Source organism: Melospiza georgiana, chromosome 21 (assembly GCF_028018845.1).
Source record: "Melospiza georgiana isolate bMelGeo1 chromosome 21, bMelGeo1.pri, whole genome shotgun sequence".
Classification (NCBI taxonomy): domain Eukaryota; kingdom Metazoa; phylum Chordata; class Aves; order Passeriformes; family Passerellidae; genus Melospiza; species Melospiza georgiana.
Genome location: NC_080450.1, coordinates 10,858,176 through 10,877,017, shown reverse-complemented (window position 1 = coordinate 10,877,017; position 18,842 = coordinate 10,858,176). Strand labels below are relative to the sequence as shown.

Genomic DNA, 18,842 nt, shown 5'->3' with positions numbered 1-18,842 from the left:
TTGTCTGTGAAGCCTTAAAGGACTCACCAAGAATTGCTTGTCCTTCACATGCCTAGAAATGACTTCCAACATTGCTTGTTCTGTTACCTCATCAGGGATGAGATGAGGCTCTTTGATTTGTCATTTCCTGGGCTCTGCTTTTGCCTTTTCCAAAGATAAGAGGGATAACAACAAAGGGAGAGAGAATGTGTGCCTAAGGTAGATGATTCCAATTTCCTGGTATCTCTGATGAAGCTCACCATAGTGTATTAGAGGCCACCAGCCCTTCAGGAACTGTTGATGAGATGATTGAGAGCTTCTGGAAAAAGACTGAGGCCCTAGAAAATCAGAAAGGGGGAAATTTTGTACTTAATTTTCAAAAGAAAAAGGTGGAACCAATTAGCAAGGACTCAACAGAAATTGCAAACTGTTGCTGTACCAAAGCCGCTGCTTTATCTGGGTTATAATTCTGTTTGAGGTATACATTGTCCTTTTTTGTAAGGATGTGTGTTTGACCTTTGAATTCAAGCAGTGCTCCTACTTTTTTCACTTCCGGATGTCAGAGTTCCTTTTCTTCATCTGAATTCTGCAGGAAGGGTTATCAAAGCTTCCTCATGTTCACTTTGTTCATACAAATGCTGTGTTTCAACATGGGTTAAAAAGAATCTCTGTGATGTTTATTGTCAAAACAGAAGTGTTTTGATCTGCTCTTACAAAATTCCAGCATAGGTATTTGTATATCATCTTCCCTAACTTTCACCTACTTGTGTGTACAAAGTATTTTGTCAGTTTTCTTCCTGCAAACTCTGCCTTTTTGAAATCTCATAAAGTATTTTGCGTAGTTTCCCCAATTACAGTCCAGGTAATAACTACAAATTAACATTAAGACTGTCCTGCATAAATTATCTGGTAAAAGCTGGGATTCAAATGTTTTTATAAAAACTACAGTATTATTTTAAAATGATAAGCAAAACTGCTGATTTGAATTGCAGATTTGATATTCAATAATTTTGAATTGGAACTGTGTGGCTAATTATTAAATAAGTGGAAAGGTGATACATGAGGTTTGTTTTGACAGTGTAGTTAAACTCAAAAACTTAATGATTGCTACTTTTGAAGTTGTATAAAACTGAAGAATGATTTTTCCTAATTGAGCGCCCAACTTTCCATTTACAAAGAGAAGCTGTTTTCCTTCCCGCCTGTGGATATTTTGGCAAAGAGAGCTTAGCAGTAATATTGATGTTCTAAATGGAAATGATGCAAAAGAACAACAAAAAGAGCCAGATGGACTCTTGTGGTAGTCACCTTGCCCTGTGCTTCAGCTTCTGGTCCTTCACCTTGCCTCTAGCTTCCCAGTTCTTCTTCGACCTTCCCTGGCAGTGGGAGCAGAGCTGGCATGGGGAATTAGTGGGACTGGGAATGGGCTGCCCTTCAATTCCTTCTGAGTGGCATCAGCATTTCACACCACTGAGCAAAGTTACCATCCTATAGGTCCAGGGTTCTCCAGTCTGGAGTGGGAAGGGGATATCCTAAGACAGGTTTGTACTGCAGCCTCCATAAGAGGGCTGAAGCCATAGAATCACACCTTGGTATGGGATGAGGCCCTAATCTCTCAGTGAAATCAGACCAGTCTTAAAGAGAATAAGGGCATGAAGAGGGAGATCCTTCCCTGGGCTTTGAAACACCACAAGTATCTGTCCATAAAACCTAAGCATCGTAGTGCTCTGGTAGTACTGGTGGGAATGGTTCATATGGAATCACGATTTATATCATAGCAGAGACAGTGATCAAGAGACCTTAAACACTGTGAGATGTTAAGGAGTTCCTGAAATCTTGAGGAAGATGACTAGTTTTCATCATCTGCTCTGAAAATTCCTGGCAGTGTTGGCAGACAATGTATCCATGGCAACGTTGTGATCATCTTCTGCTTTAAGCTGCACACATGTGCACACACAAACAAGTCACTGTCATGCATGTTGGTGGCAGATGGGACAGGTGACACTGCTGCCAGCACGGGTCAGGGCCGAGCTTTGTCTGCCATGGCTCAGGGTTTCCTCTAACAATCCCAGGGCTGGCCTTGAGGAAGTTGTCGGGTTTTGCCCTATCCTAAATTTGGTTTGGTTTAATACAATTTTGGTTTTTGGCTGGGGGGTATATTCATAATTAACATTACACTGACTTGGTTGTTTTGTTTCAGAACTACTATAAGTGTGTTGAAAGTGTTTGCCTTATTGCATAACCTCTTATGCTTACTGGGTTTTCTGATTTTTTTTTTTTTAAATAATTGCATGCTAGGATTGGGTCAGTGTGGAAATCAGTTTTCCCTTGTGCCTATTAGGAAATTCTTCCATAATAGGATTTATTTAGATTGCAAAGTAGAATATAGTATAATAAAGGCATAGCATGGCAGAAAAAGGAAAATTAGTTCTTGCAAAGGAAGTTGAGCCAAAGACTTTTTTAATTTTTCTTATTTTTTGTCCGTACTTCACTCCCCTAACTTGTGCTTTTATTGTAGAATTTCTTTTTTTGTCTTTATTTATTTCATCTCAAACTTAGTAGATACTAAGATTATGGAAATAATATGAAGCCATATTTTTTTTTAGCTTAATGAGGGCAGCTCACATAGGAGTAGCCTTGTTTCAATGGAGCTGTGTAAGATATTAATAAGTGAAAATTGTCACTGTATCAAAATGCATATGGTGGATGTGCCTCAGAAAAAGTACATCAGTTAATCTCTTGCTTCTTTACTGTCTTTGCTGGAAATTGCTTAACTGTCATGCCTTCTACAGAATTGTGTGGTTTTATCCTACTTCAGATTTTTTGATTATAGGAAAACTATTATGTAACAAGTTTTTAGTTACCTTTCTCTCTTTCAGCATTTGTGCAGACCCTATTGCCATAGTAACTGAGCTCTTTATAATGGTTAATGTATTAATCCTCTGAACAGCTCTGTGAGCTGGAGAGGTGTTCCTGCTTCACATGGGAGTCATGGACTCGTAGGGGAGCTGAGTGATTTATGGATAACCCCACAAGCCAATAAGAGCAGAGAGCCTCTCATTCCTTTTGCTGTGGTATAAGGGCCCTCTTGATTGAACTGTCTTTTCTCTGCCCAGCTTTCTCAAATTAATGAATTTTAGTGGAATTGGCTGCAGCCATCTGGAATGTGCTCATTTGCATATAAGATCAGTGTGTCTGTCAGTGTATAGTTCATCAGACTTAATGAACTCTAAAGACACCAAGGAAATTAAATGTACGGATGGCTCCTGTTTATTCTCAGTGGATCATGAGATACTTTTTTTTCTTTCTGTATATCACAGCACCAAAATTGGCCAGTTTTGATTATACCAGTGCTCATGTAATTGGCATTACAAGGCTCATGTCTGTGCTGATACAGCAGTGCCTTAGAATATCTACCTTTGAAGACTGACCTGTGAAACTTTTTAAGCTTGACTTTGAAATCTTTGCATTCAGAACATTCTGCTATTCTTTGGTTTTTTTGTTGTTTGGTTATTTTTAATTTTTAGACAGAACGTAGTTCACAAGTGGAAAGGAAACACCGAGACTCATTCGGCATGTTTGACGGTTATGATAGTTGTAGTGAGGACACCAGCAGCAGCTCCAGTTCAGATGAAAGTGAGGAGGAGGTTGCTCCTTTGCCATCCAGTCTCCCAATTATCAAGAACAACGGGCAAGTTTATACTTATCCAGATGGCAAATCTGGCATGGGTAAGTATGTGCTATGTGAGTGCTAGGAGTTGGATATCGGTGGATTTTAGCGTGTGCTGGGTTGTGACGGTCCCATCTGAAATGTTGGTCCCAACTGAAAAGGGACCAAAGCAGCTAAAGGGTTGGGGTTGGTTGGTTTTGAGAAGGGGAATTGTTTGGGTTCTGCTAAACTGAAATAAGAGAGGGTTTGAATCATGCTGACAGGGAAGAAATAATATGGGAACATCTGCCCTCTTGTCAAATGTATTGTGTTTGCACATGCATGTGTGTGTTCTCATGTGCATTGGTTTTATTCTTGGAGCTTTGAGGACAATGTCAGTGTGTTCTATCTATGCCAGGGCATACCTTTTCTCTGCCCTTTGTTACATGTACAATATGTTTAAATATTTCTTCCTATACTAAGGAAACTTCATTATTGCTACTGTATAAAACCTGTTAGTGTATACCTGTTCACTTCTCACTAGCTGTGAGTTGGAGGATACTAGGAAAATAAATTGAAAGGGAAGATTTCTTTTGTTATCAGGGAAAAATATTTTATGTGAAATTCTAGTGATTAGTGTAAAGCTCTCTCTGGGCAGAATTTGAGTGTTGTCTCACTGGCATTAATTGGTCTCTGAGTCTTACTCTTAATGAAATACACTGTGGGTGATGCTGTCCATCTCTGGAACATGATTCTAGCCAGAAAAAAGCACTGGTGGGCTGGGGTAATTGGGATATACTAATTTATGAATCAAACAGTAAATCTGGTTTTATTTCAGGTTGGAAGTATTCTATGTTTAGAGGAAACCAAGATTGGCAAGCCCAGATTCAAAGCAGATGCTTCCTTGAGAACAGTGAAAAACCAATAATCGGCTTGAGCTAATTTAGCTGGGTCATTCACTTGCACCGGAGATGAAATTATTAGGGAGCAGAAAGAGGCACTGTTTCACCAGTGAACTTGAGGTTCTTGCTGTTTAACTGATATTAGTAGTGGTGTTTTAATTTTTTTTTTTTTCTGTGCAATTTTCTTTGGGGTAAAGCCCTCAGAAACTGTTTGATGGTACCACCTCCAGGATCTTCATTCTGTCCTCTACATTCTGAGTTTTTTTGCAGCTTCAATTACATTCTTAATATTTTGAGGTTTTTTTCTTTCTTCTGATTAGCTACATGTGAGATGTGTGGGATGGTTGGTGTCCGAGATGCTTTTTACTCTAAAACCAAGCGCTTCTGCAGTGTGTCGTGCTCCAGAAGCTATTCCTCCAACTCCAAGAAGGCCAGCATTCTGGCCAGGCTTCAGGTAGCGGTACAGACACCGTTTTCTTTACATCCTTTCTGTCGTCTGTGATGGTGAAATTGGGTATTTGTATAGATGGCTGCATGTTTGTAGATTAGGTACTTGGGTTTGAGGGTTTTCTTTATAGAGTTTCAAAATAGGTATATGTGTGTTGACTTAAAATATTAATCAAGTAATCATCCAGGTGTGTCTGTAGTATTCAAGAAAAGAGAAAAATAAATGTCAAGAAATATCATTATACCCTGTCTCAAATTCATTGCAACAAATGCCAAGAAATTGGATTGCTATTAAGTTAGATGTTCTTCCTTTTGATCTGCTTTTAAGAGATATCTTTTTTTCAGGTAAACAACAGTGAATCTATAGTGCTGTTCAAGTTGGGATAGTAGTACAAAAGTCATCTTTTGGACACTCCTTACTACTGGTTTTTAAACTTATTTTATATTATGTGTGTACTTAGTCTCTGTGTACTTCTGATTTTAGTTTAAATCTGTTAAAGATAGCTGCAGACCTGTGGAAATTTCCTGACAGGAGTTTGGAAAGATGTTATTTACTTGGGTTGTGGTTTTTTTTTTAGGGTAAACCTCCAACGAAGAAGGCTAAAGTTCTACAAAAACAGCCCTTAGTGGCTAAATTAGCAGCATATGCCCAGTACCAAGCAACTTTACAAAACCAGGCAAAGACAAAAGCAGGTAACAGCATATAAACAGACCTGAAACAAAAACACTGAAAGATTGGTGCCTCATGAGCAGCTTCCTAACTGAAATAACTTTCCCTTAGCAGCTGTCCCTGTGGAAGGTTTCAGCTGGGGTAACTACATCAATAGTAATAGCTTTACAGCAGCTCCTGTTACCTGCTTTAAACACGTGAGTATTTCTCAGTTTGTGCTTTCCTTCTCTGTGTGTATAAGTGAGTCTGTGGAAGTTCTTAAATTCATTTTTTCAAAACATGAATATCCAAATATTTTTCATGATGTGAGTATCACTACTTTTTAGATAATTTATCCATCCTTTAAAATAATTCTGAACACCATCAGTTACTTTTATTATAGATACACTCTCATAAACAAAAAGGAAGGCTCTTACATACTTGAGAATTGTTTTTCTTATGTTCAAGTCACAAAATCATCCCACATACTGCAGAGTAACAAACCAGCCAACTCAAGCTGTACTGAAAACAGTTACAAAAGGCTTTTTAGATTAAATCAGGCCTGTTCCATTGTGTTGGACTGATCTTTTTGTTACATATTTAGATTTGGGGTTTTCGTTCTTTATTATTTGTCAGATTCTCCCTGTCAGTCATGCTGCCAGGTGGTCTAGTATGGGGGGAAATTAAGGCTGTTTAGAAATCTGAAATTTAAAAAGTTGGTTTTCTTGGTTTTAGAGTTTCAAAAGTTTCAGACAAAAAGACATTCTTTGACTGAGGAAAGTAGTGGTTGGGGAAAATATTTAGCGCCATCTGTCTTTAACGTGTTTATAAAATTCCAGGCATGAGACATTAGACTGACAATTAAAATATTGTCATTACTTTGTGTCTCTTAAGTAAAAGCTTTGACAAAAGGTGTTTTCTCAGCATATTTTTTTAATTTGAGAGGTTGAAGTATACTGTATTACAATATTTTTGTCTTGCTCTAAATTATGTGCTGAAAGTTGTAATCAAAACAAGCATTTTTCTTCATGGAAGTTGTCCATGAGAGAGAAGAGAAATATTTCCTCTTCAGCGCAGGAATTCCTACTGAGCCCTCTCAGATCATAAACCAGTGGGAGTTGAGGGCTCCTGGCAGTTGGCACTCTGTGAATAGTACCCTTTATGCTCAGAGGCCTCAGCTACTGCCCAGGACAGAGCCTTGCGCTAGGAGAACTTGGGGAATTTGTATCAAATTCCGCATGCTCGAGTCAGCATGTTTGCACTTTGCTTTCACAGCTATGTACATGTAATAAGTGCACTTTGCTTTCACAGCTATGTACATGTAATAAGTGATTTCAAAGTCTCGTTTGATAACATGGACTGTGCTATTTGATCTACAAATGTCTCAGGGTGTGTGGCATCCTGTATTAGAGACAGCTACAGTCGTCAGATCACTTGTAAATTATTATTACATTTTATTAAAAGCAATTGTATCTCCCTTTCTCACTGTTTCATTCATTCAGCTGCACAGTGCCCTAATAATGTGAACCAAGACCACGCTCATGGTCACATTGTACCTCGAAGATTTTCACAAGATAATGGCAACAGTACTACCATGTAGCCTGAAAGTTGTTTCTTTTCTGTCTTCATTTTCCTTTTTCATACAAGTAAAATGCAAATCCTGCTGTTTTCTTTGGAGATTTCTACTTGTTTGGTGGATATGAGTTAGTGTTATACAGGTATGATTTGCATTTAACTTTATGTAATTATTTCTTTGAAAAATGCATTATTTAGACCAGTCAGAATCTGACAAACACATCAGTGCTCTTTCGTTAGGTCCTTCTCTTTGTCCTGCTCTCCACTGATAATTAAACAGTACTCTTTTTGACTTTCTGGAAAGATTATTGCTGTTTTCTATATACTGTATTGCTTTGATTTGTAAAAGTTTGTATTAGTTGATGTTTTTTTACCATCCATATTATGAATTTCATACACCTGTATGTGTGTGATTGAATATATAAAGCTTATTCTGTTCAAGATCAATGTTTTGAGTTGACAGTAAAATCGTGACATATCTACCCTTGAATTCATTATTCAGTAAAATATATTGAATTTACTGGTTATAGTGGATATATCTGTATGGATATTTGATAGGGAACATTAGGATCAGTGTTAAAGAAAATTTAAAGGAATTATGAGATGTGAGATTTTTTTTAAGAACCTGACGTACTTAAGTATCTCAGCTCTGATGTAGATTTCACACATCAGTTTTTCTGGTTTTGTTTTTTCCTGGGAAGTTATTTCTTCTTCATTTTAAAACAGCTACATTTTAGAATTAAAGTATCTAAATCTTGGGAAGTTCTTTCTCTTTATGATAAGAATTAATTTTAAAGTATTTTGATATACTTTTTTCCTTCCATTTTACATTTATTCCAGACTTGAGTGTTGAGTAACACTAATGAAATTCAGTAGCAATAGAGTGGTCATGCCTATGATTTCAGCGTTCAGTAAACTGAAGTATAGGGAACTGCTTTTGTTTATGTCCTACAGGAAGCCCATGACAAAGCCAGAATTCCCATTTGTGCACCTTGCAGCCTCTCTTTTTTTATTTTGTCAGATTGCGTTAATCAGGCACACAGCAATAGCTGCTGCAAGGAGAAAAACTCAATTTAATGTTTTTAATATTGAGTTATAGTTTAGTCCCATACAGTGAGCTCATTGCTGACCTGCATTCCACTTTTTATCCTCTAAACACTTTTTACTCTTTTCTATAGTTGCTTTATTAGTTCAAACCATTTCTACAACTGAAAGCAAATTACAGTGGTTTGAGTTATTTCTCAGTACTACTTACTGGACAACTTTATGCACAATTAAGAGCAATTATTTCTTTTCACTGTATTGCTAATGAGAGGCACATTTCCTGAAGTTCTTTCTTCCACCCGAATTTTATTCTGAGCCGAAGTACTTTCATTCTCTTGATTTCATCTGTTTTTAAGCTATATCCAGTGATTTAAGGGAGCATTTCCAGGATGCTACACTGGGTGGCAGTGTTCTGCTTTGAAGGTTTTTGTTTAAACCCTTTTGCATGTTTTCTCCTCTGGCATTACCTACTGTTGGAGCACTGCTCACAAACGAAGTTTCAGCATTCTATACAATTCAGGAATTGGTAGCATCACCACGGTACCAATGGAATCGGTAGCATCACCATCAGGATTTGCCATTAAAATCCTGATTTAAAGTCTGCAATCATGGCAGTGTTGATGCCATCCAAAACCTCTAGAAGCCACTTATTTAAGCCATATGAGCTCTTTGTTCAGGTGCGTATGTGGAATACTTGGCCTTTAGGTGCTCCTATCAAACAGGCCCTTCCTGACTGCACCTTACCTTGCAGAGAAGGCCCTTGGTGCTCACAGATAGACCCCTCCCAGGTCATGTCCCGGAGCAGGAAGCCAGGAACCAGCTCTTCCTTGTTTGGGAGTGATGTGACGTGGATCTCATCATGAGTTTGAAAGGTAAATTTGTTCTTACCTGTAAATGATGGTTCTGCTAGTTCACACTATGCCAATCCAGACTGCAGTCACCTTTCAGTCAGCAGATAAGTAAGACTTAACACTTCTCTAGTGCACTTTGAGTTTTTAAAAGCGCTCTTCAAACACTCATTGATTAATCAGATGAGACAGAGGAGAGATGAAGGAAGATGGCTGTCACAGCCCTGGTTTATCCAGGTCTTCCTGCTTCAAGAATATCCCTAATGAGTGAAGGAGATTAAGATAGTGCAGTGAAGCAGATGTGCTGTAAACCATCCCTCAGGACAGTATAGTTGTCTGACACTTCAGCAGTGATGCTGCGCAGGATGGCTTCCTTCTTGAAAGGGTGAGCCATATGGATTGGTGTAGGAGAACTAGCAGAACCAATGTTTTCACAGACAAGGACAAATTTAACTTTCTGCTATTTCCGTCTATACCAATCCACACTCTGGAAATGAAATTTCCATTTTAAGTTGATGTCAGGAGAAGTCTTTTGATATACTATTCTCACTGAATCAACAGAATAGACGAGCAGGCAATAAAATGTACTTCAGCGCAGGTGGATTATGAAATTAGACAGCACTTTTATTTTGGATTGTTTGGCCTCATCTGTATCTCTATACGGGCAACAAGGTTTGCTAAAATGTGCAGTTTGAAAAGTTTATTTCCCCAATTCAATTCAAAAACCTACACATGTCAATTTAGAGACGGTAGTGATCACAGGATGGAACTTAAGTTGTATCTGCATATTTTGTGTGTGAAAATAAGCTGTCATCTTTTCAGTTGGATTTTTCTCTGGCTGCCAGTTGGCAGAAGAGAGCTCTGTGGTCTAGACTGGTGTAGATGGGACATAGCAGAACATGAAAAGACAAAGCTTCAAGAATAGAAACTGGCATACTTACATTTCCTTTAAGAGTTGAAACTAGTTTTAAGTTTTGTATAACCTCAAATACTTCAACTAGTGAGGGATTTCCTTTTTTTAAGATAAATTCAGCTTCTAGTGCTACTAATGGCAATTGCTGATTGCCAGCAAAATTCCAATATTGTAATTTTCAGTTATTCAGGATTAATCCAGATTTCTTCACTTGTAGCTTCTGTTTGTAGCAGTTGGAGGCTATTCCCACTGAGTGCTTCAGTTCTCTGGGTTTGCAAAGAGCTTTGTAAATGAGACACAGTGCAGAGCCAGAGGATCCCTCCTTCAGTTGTCCCAGTGATAGCTGGGTAATCTCTGAACAGATAAGAATTTGTCTTTCTCAGAATTGATGTGACTGTTGTTGTAAAACACCCAAAATATGAATCTCTCTCTCCTGGGTAGTCTCAAGTTTATTGCACACTGAGAAATTTTGTAGCTTGTTACCAATATAACTTCAGTTGAGTTACTGTTAAGAATTTAGGTTCTTTGGTACTGTGCATTTCTGGTATCTACAATACCATCTTTGACTGATATTTCATTATGCTCTGTTCAACAAAATGTTCTTCTGGAGATAACAAACTAAATGTAATTTCTATCACCAGCTTCTGCAAACCCTTACGAGTTCATCAGGTGGATATTCTTTCTTGTTCCTAACATATTCCTCACATGGGACAGTGTGGGGGATCTTGCTGTGCCTTTCCTTCTGATGTTCATTAAAAAGGTGCCACTCAGAGCCTTCTGTTCTTTTTGTCTGCTCCACGGAGTGATCACTTGCAGGTGGTGTGAAAGCTTGTTCCTCTGAGAGGATGTGAAGCAGTGGGTGATGAACCCTACCATAATAAATCATCAGAATAGAATAAAGAAATAATTTTTAGGCATTCTTCCAGAAGCATGCCTGACTTGCAGAATTTAAAGGTTTTGTTGTCTGTGCTACAGGTACCATGATTTTCTTGCAAGTAGAATTGCATAGTGATTTCCACCATTCTTACTAACATCAGTAATTTCTTCCCAACTGAAATATCATAGAATAAAACTGACCTTTGGGAATGTACAATTTGTGCTTAACTGCTATTTAAACTTGAAATGCTATAGCTTTTTTTTCAGTAAATACACAGGAATAATTGGATACAATTTCAGTATTACGCATAGTTGTCAAATCAAAACAAAAGTAGCTTCTTGTAGAAACAATGGTTTCTAACCATATGTTTGTTATATGTGTATTCAATGTTTTGTCTTTTTAAGTTGCTTGTAGAACACGGAGATAACAAAAAATTACTATTTTCACATGGTGAGCTGATGACTTTTTAACCCCAACCTTGACAGGCACCCATGGGGACTTGCTGGGGTGATATTGCAGAAGGAGTGCGAGTGGAGGTTCCAAACACTGACTGCAGCCTACCTACCAAAGTCTTCTGGATAGCTGGAATTGTAAAATTAGCAGGTAAATGTGTTTCAGTTGAAATTAAAATAATCAAAAGAACTATGTGAAAAGATAAGTACTTTAGTCAGCGATCACCTGGTGAGAGAAATGCTGACATTGGTCAGGTTGGCAGAGCTGTGTCTGTAGATTATACATTGTAGTGCTCTCACTGTTCTACACTGGCTGCTGTGATGCTTGAGAATGTCTTTCCTTGGTTTGATTTTTTTTAATATTGCCTCAGAGTGCAGTAAGACTAGTGCAGAGCAGAAAGGAGACGTGGTATAAGACCTGTCAAGAAGCCTCATTATACAAATCACTGGTGAAAAGTTAGAAATTCAAGGTTACAGATCTAAGATATGAAAAAGCAGATACTGTGCATAATTAATTTTGTCCTCTTTTGTGCAATTTCTAAAGGTTTATAGTTCCAGAATTTTAATATTATTTAAATTGATTTACATGATAATACACGCACATTTATCAAAGTAATCAATTCTGTGCATTAATAGCATCAAGAAATGTGCCAAAAAACCCCAACTTGCTATTAAAAATTACATTTAGAAAATCAATATAATGTATATGATGATTGGTCAAAAAATATTCAAACATGTTTTATAATCTTGTTTCATTCTTGTATATTTTTAAATGCTTTCTTTCAGGCTACAATGCTCTGCTGAGATATGAAGGATTTGAAAATGATTCAAGTCTTGACTTCTGGTGCAACATTTGTGGGTCTGACATCCACCCAGTTGGTTGGTGTGCAACCAGTGGGAAGCCCTTAGTTCCTCCTCGCAGTATGTAAATAGTAGTCTTACTGATTTCAAAGTCTCTTTATTAAACTAAATTTGCTCATGATCCAGAGAGCAAAATGTTCTTTTGCCATAACTTTTTCAACAGTTATGAATTAATAATTTTAACTTTTGACTGATGCTGTTTTTCTTGGAGTAGCCCATCTGATGTGACTCAAATCTTTTAAGACTGGGGTGGCAGCAGTTAGCTAATCAGTTATGGGAATATGCACTTATTTTATTTATACTTTGGTATTAAGTTGTTCGCCCTGGCCTATTAACTTAATCTTGGATAGCATTCATTCTCTAAAGAGGCTTTTTGTCATTATTGTCATCTAGGCCTTTTAATAGTCATCTGGGATTTCTTCTTTATGTATTCCAGACTCTAATATTAGTCTCTAATGGGCACAATTAAAAATCAGTGGCTTATTTCTTCCCCTTCATTTGCAACAGGCATCCAACACAAATACACAAACTGGAAAGCTTTTCTAGTGAAACGACTTACTGGTGCCAAAACACTTCCTCCTGACTTTTCTCAGAAGGTAAGGCTGATCCAGTATCAATGATGTTCTGTAAAGAAAACTGCAGCACAGTGTGAAGAACTGAAATATTTTACAGTGGCACATTAGCTTCTCTTGCAGGGAAGGAGGTACAGTAGTTTCTTCCCTTAGACACAGTTTTCCTTGGAATCCCTTCTCCAGTTATGTCCACACTTGTCAGTATGTATTTGGTAAACTTTGCTCTAGAAAGAATAGCTGTCTGTAAAAACTAGTTGGTCTATTTTAATTTTAAAATATCCCATTTTAAAAAATCCACAGAAAACCCAGAAGTGCTCATGAGTTACCTTGTGATATTAAGAAAAATTAAAACTGATTTTTCTAATTCAGGAATTATTTGTTTCATGAACTGAACAGAATATGTTAATATAGCATGGATGTAGAAGGAATGAAGATCACAGTTTTAAATCTTAGTATTTTTTTCCTGCTCTGGACTAGGTTTCTTCCTGTCTTAGTCATGCCTTCAGGTGTGGCAGCTGCTGTATAGTGTGCTGGAAGTTTACTTGCCAATATTGTGAGATGATGGTGTATATAGTTCTTAGTGGAAATATGCAAGCTTAATTCATTGTTTCACACTACATGTAATGTTTTAAAACCAACCAAAATGCCTTTCTGCAGTTGTTAATTTTTATTTTACAATTGCCTCACTTGGAAGCCAAATTAAATTGGCAAGATCTCAGTCCTTTGGAGAGGTGGTAATGAAAATGGCAAGTGACAGATACTGCTTTTTAATACAGTCTGTTTTCACAGAGCAGATTAACGTCTATTTCTTTTGTGTATTTCAAAGAAATACTTTTGTAAATGGCCAGCTTTAATTATGTTGAAGATTTGTTTTCCATGCCTTAAAACAAAGCATTTTAATCCTGTTCTTAAAATGCTGTATTTTGAGTGGATGACACAGCAGGAGCAAAAAATCTTGAGGTTTTTCTTGTTAAAGTTGTTTCTCAAGGCAACTTCAGCCATTGTTAACAACTGGACAAGCTTTCATTATGTCAATTGAAAATTCCTTGAACTTATGTGAGAATTGTATCTCATCCTAAGGGATGACCTTGAAACAATTAAGGTATTGTAGGATGTGTTCTTAGTTTTCTGAAATATTTTGTTACAATGAAATAGAAGACAAATAAGTTGTGTCATTTCTCTGGCATGATTAACGAGTACGTCAGTTAAATGAAGTGTGTCAATACTGTGCTTTAAAAGACAGGAAATGGAAAAACAGAAGATACTGTTACAGAATGTATGTTTTGTGTTGTTTCAAGGTGTCTGAGAGTATGCAGTACCCATTCAAAACTTCCATGAGGGTAGAAGTAGTGGACAAGACGCACCTCTGCCGGACAAGAGTGGCAGTGGTGGATAGTGTTGTTGGGGGCCGCCTGAGATTGGTGTATGAAGAGAGTGAGGACAAAACTGATGACTTCTGGTGCCATATGTACAGCCCACTCATTCATCATATTGGCTGGTCTCGAAGTATAGGACACAGGTTCAAAAGATCTGGTAAGTTTGGTTTGGGTTAGAGGTGTTTTGTAGGTAGTGTTGGCTGGGAGGAGTCTGGCTTTAGCAGTTCTGTTGCTTTATACAATTAGTCAAACTACCTTGAATAATGGTACTTGAGAATGTTATGTAATGTGGCCCAGGGGTTTTACCAATTTTATGATGCTCAGGAATTTTAGTTAAAATTGCAATTAACATATTATTCAGCAGTGGAAAAGCCAGAATAACCTTTAGTGTTTAGAAGATTCAGTGATAAAGAGAGGCCTGCAAACTAAAGGTAGGAAAACCTTTAACTGCACAATTCAAGCATGATAGACTTCACTTTTCATGTTGATACCTGGAATTACAGCCCTACTCCACAAACTCCTAGTTTCTTCACATCTAACTCCTTCTTTCTACAAGGCAATGTGGACACGTATCCTAGTAGAAACAGAATTTCTATTTACTGGCGAGTTTAAAGACTGTCTAATATTTTATAATTGCAGTATTTACATGATTTAGAGGGCATTTGGGAATGGGCTGGGAAAATGAAGTGACAGTGTGATAGAGGGGACATAGTTAAGGCCTTTGCTAAGTAAAATACAAAAGCAATTGTAATTTGAAATAGTTCAGACTTCTAAACAAACAAAAAGAAAGTCTGGGTTTTTTATTATTTCTCTGCTCCTTTGAGCTGGTATCCCTTGTAAGAGACAGAATTTCTGTAAAGCATTCCAAAAGGCTTCCCTTCAGGAAAAGGCCTTCAGTTTTCCTAACGCTTCAACTTTCTCTGAAGCCATTTATAAATAGACACACACACACATGCATTTAAAGTGATTATATGTAATTATATAAAAATATATATAAATGTAATTTTCTGTCATAGCATAGTGCAAAGTAATTTAAACCTGCCCATTTTTTGCAAAAACTTCTATGTTACACTTTCTTCAATTTTGTGACATAATCAAATGGTCTTGTAAATACTGGATATTGGGGTTTTTTTTCCATAAATTATGTTTGTTTTATAGAGGCAGTTCAGGTTGAAGTCAGCAAGGAAAATGGAAGGATTATGTCCTCCAGCTTTTTGTGGTAGTGTTACTAATAAACTGTGGGCCTCCCAACACCTGTGATTGTGTGGTATTGGTTAACATGTTCAGAAAAACATATTGTGTGCTCTGTGAACAAAACTTCTGAACAATATTATAGTATTATTATTATTATTTCTTGTAGATATTACAAAGAAACAGGACGGACATTTTGATGCACCCCCACACTTATTTATGAAGGTGAGTTGAGTAGCTAGAACACTCTTCGCAGAGTTGAATGAGGACCTTCAGTTCCTGTTGTGTGTAAACCAGACCTGAAACTCTATTTACATTCTGGCCCAGCACAAGTGTTTCTGCTTGTGTTATCCAATCTGATCTCCTTTATATAAGCAGACATGGTAGAACAGATATTTCAGTCTGTTGCTTTGGCAGTGTGGGGGTATGTTTTATTCCAGGCTCATTAAATTCTTAGTTTCTGCTGCTGTTCTGTGATTCTTTAGGTAAAAGAGGTTGATGCAGCTGGAGAGTGGTTTAAAGAAGGAATGAAATTGGAAGCTATAGACCCCCTAAACCTTTCAGCAATATGTGTGGCAACTATCAGAAAGGTAAGAAAGCAAATGTGCATTTTGGGGAGGTGAAGAGGAATCCTTTTCCCCTAACCTTTATTCAGGCTTGAAACAAGAAGCTCAAAACCAAAATTAGGAGAGTTCATTTGCACAGTGAATAGGGTATGTTTGTCAGTTGTTCATATACAACCGCTATGAAAATGTGCTTATGTAAATTTGACTTTAAGCTCTGGAAATTCAGCCTTACCTTTAGTTAGAATGTATTTGTGAGAGGAATTTACAGGAAAATGTTCTACTAATTATACCAAGTGTTTTGCAACTACTCAAAACCAGATCTCATCTTGCTGACTTGCAGAAGTTTATGAAGATATTTTAAGGCTGTCCTTCTTTCTTAGTTTGATTGAAAGGGAAGCAATCCATGTGAAATCTGCTTTAAAAGAGAAAATGTAAAAAGCAGCTTAGCTGAATTGTTTAACCTTTCCAGTGAGGAGAATTGTTATGATTTTGAGTAATGGCGTACTGAATATCCTTGCAGGCTGAGGAATAGACTCAGTTATAAAGCTTTAGAAATGGGCTGTTGTTCACAAGAAAAATAAACTAGAGATAAGAAAAAGGAAATGTTCATCTCATAACTTTGCAGTTATCAAAGATACATGTAACAGTTGTATTCACAGTCCTAGAGACAGATATGATTTGGAGGGTTTTTGTTATAATTGAATATCCTTCTAAGTGTGCTTCCATTATTATTGAATTGCTTTCACTCTTGAAACGTGGCATGCTTTCTTTCTCCCTTTCTCACCCAGCTGAAGGTATTTAATGTGAAATTTTGTTTCTCTTTACCAAGGTATTAGCAGATGGCTATCTTATGATTGGGATTGATGGCTCAGAAGCAGCAGATGGGTCTGATTGGTTTTGTTACCATGCCACTTCCCCTTCTATTTTCCCTGTTGGTTTCTGTGAAATTAACATGATTGAACTAACTCCGCCCAGAGGTACAGGTAGCATTCTGACACCTTTTATTGTTAATACTGCTCAGTGATTCTGTATGTGCCATATGCTTTGTTTCTTAACTCAGCCTACAGAATTCAGGTCACTTCTTAGGACTTTCTCAAGTCTGAAACAAATACAACAGCTTTACTTCCAAGTAATCTAAACCAGAGGTCACCAGCTTTTCATTTAGAAAAAGTTAGATTGGTTATTGGCTGAAATAATTTGCATTTGCTGTCAGAAATTGAGGATTCCACTAAGTCAATGGAAAGTGTGGGAGTCACTAAAAGGGCTCTTCAGAAAGTGTCACTGGTTAGGAAGTCCTGCCCACCAAAACATTAACAAACACTGTAAAGAATCTCAGGCTAATTCACAATGAGACAAATTTTGGAAGGCTATACACAAACTTGAGCTTTAGGACTGTACAGTAAATAAACCCCTCTGTGAGGAAAAGCTTTCTGTTCACAAGCACATGTGTCTACAGAAGACTTTGCCTCCCTTTCCCCATTTTTTGCCTTGGTCTGGTACATTTTAAGAGGATCATAGCTGTATAACAGCTGACAGATTACAATGATTTTCTATGGCTTTCTCCCTCCATTCTCATTCTTGCAGACTTCTACTTGTATGTAATGAAATATTTTACTAGGTAATAACTACAGTGTAATGCAACATGAAGAAAATAATTTCATACCATTTTTGTCGTACAGTGACAGCTCTCTCACCGTAGAGTGTGTGGAAAGTGCAGTTATACAGATTTAGGGAGTTTTTTTCAGTCAGCTCATTTAGTAAATTTATTGCCTAGAAATTCATGGGCACCAGCATCCCTCAAATCTGAGGTGCAGAGACTCTTGCAAGAGAAGTTTTTATGGGAGAAAATGCTTGTATATCAATAGGTATCAATCAATTTAGAAATACATCTATGAAACTGATGAGATGGAATAGGAGAAAAACTTGCCTTTGGTTTCACTCTTGAAACACTGCTTTCAAAATGTGGATTTTGTTGTTAGCACATTTATGATACTTATCATGTTTCTTGTATCATGGCAAGCTAATTCTTTACGTCCATGTACATTTTCCCCTTTATTGCAGTTTTTCCTAAGTGCTGTGTCATCAGTGAGAGGTGATTATAAATCACACATGCAATAATGTAAAAGTAATTTGGAAGAGAAATTACTAGCAGTAAAATACAGACCATAATGTGCATTAGCAGTTTTAATAGGACCGAAGTGATCAAAGCTCCTTAGCTCCAATGAGGAGGGTACTTTGCTTTCCAAATTATGGGCTGGAAAATGGACAGCTTTTTAATTCTGCCTGATCTGACAAGGCCCACGTGCACATTTCCTGTGTGTGATGAACTTGAGTACAAATATATTGGTGTAGCAGAGGAATGTTACATTGAGAAGAAAAACATTATTATGCAGAACTGATACAGTATTGCCATTATTAATTAACTCTCTAGCTGCATCTATTCATGGATAGATTCCATAGCCACTGTGAGCACTCTTATTCAAGTTGCATTTAGTATTGTGGATAGCTTCAGTTGGCTGTGAAATCATTGGACTTTACAAAGCTTATTCCTCTCAAACTTCTTCATCCCATGCTGAAATCAGTACAAGATGAAGATGCTTAGGCATCTTGAGGGATGGGGTTGAATTTTGGGTTGTGGGTACTGAGAGTGGCAGCCCTCTATCCCCATAGAAGTGAGATGCAGACCTCTCCTGTAGCTCCCACGCCATGCCCGCTGCACTGCAGATTTTCAGAGTGTCCACCACTGCACACTGATGCAGAGAAATCCTCCAGGCTATTGTTCCTCCAGCTAGAACTAGAGAATTATTAGTTTAAAGCAGTTGCTAAAATTGCTCAAAGGAAAAGATACTCCTGTGTTTTATGCATATTCAGTAGCAGATACCTATCTTTTTGAGAGATTATTTTCTTCCCTTTATAATAGCTTTAAAAAATCCTCTAATTTTCC

General features: G+C 37.4%; 1 protein-coding gene across 9 annotated transcripts in view; it reads left to right on the top strand.

Moving 5' to 3' along the window:
* MBTD1 (mbt domain containing 1) overlaps positions 1–18,842 on the top strand; it is a 35,184-nt gene that overhangs the window by 3,940 nt on the left and 12,402 nt on the right. For 4 of the 9 annotated variants that reach the window (XR_009115465.1, XM_058038569.1, XM_058038576.1 and 1 more), the window contains 11 exons: positions 3,504–3,705; positions 4,848–4,987; positions 5,553–5,667; positions 5,756–5,841; positions 11,366–11,483; positions 12,119–12,253; positions 12,701–12,789; positions 14,064–14,298; positions 15,502–15,557; positions 15,818–15,922; positions 16,728–16,881. Coding sequence is in view for 8 of the 9 variants with exons in the window: in XM_058038569.1 (XP_057894552.1) it covers positions 3,504–3,705; positions 4,848–4,987; positions 5,553–5,667; positions 5,756–5,841; positions 11,366–11,483; positions 12,119–12,253; positions 12,701–12,789; positions 14,064–14,298; positions 15,502–15,557; positions 15,818–15,922; positions 16,728–16,881 (1,435 nt within the window). In the remaining variant the exon portion in view is untranslated. The remainder of the gene's footprint in view (positions 1–3,503; positions 3,706–4,847; positions 4,988–5,552; positions 5,668–5,755; positions 5,842–11,365; positions 11,484–12,118; positions 12,254–12,700; positions 12,790–14,063; positions 14,299–15,501; positions 15,558–15,817; positions 15,923–16,727; positions 16,882–18,842) is intronic. The other 5 variants (XM_058038573.1, XM_058038570.1, XM_058038575.1 and 2 more) reach the window with 5 other exon arrangements.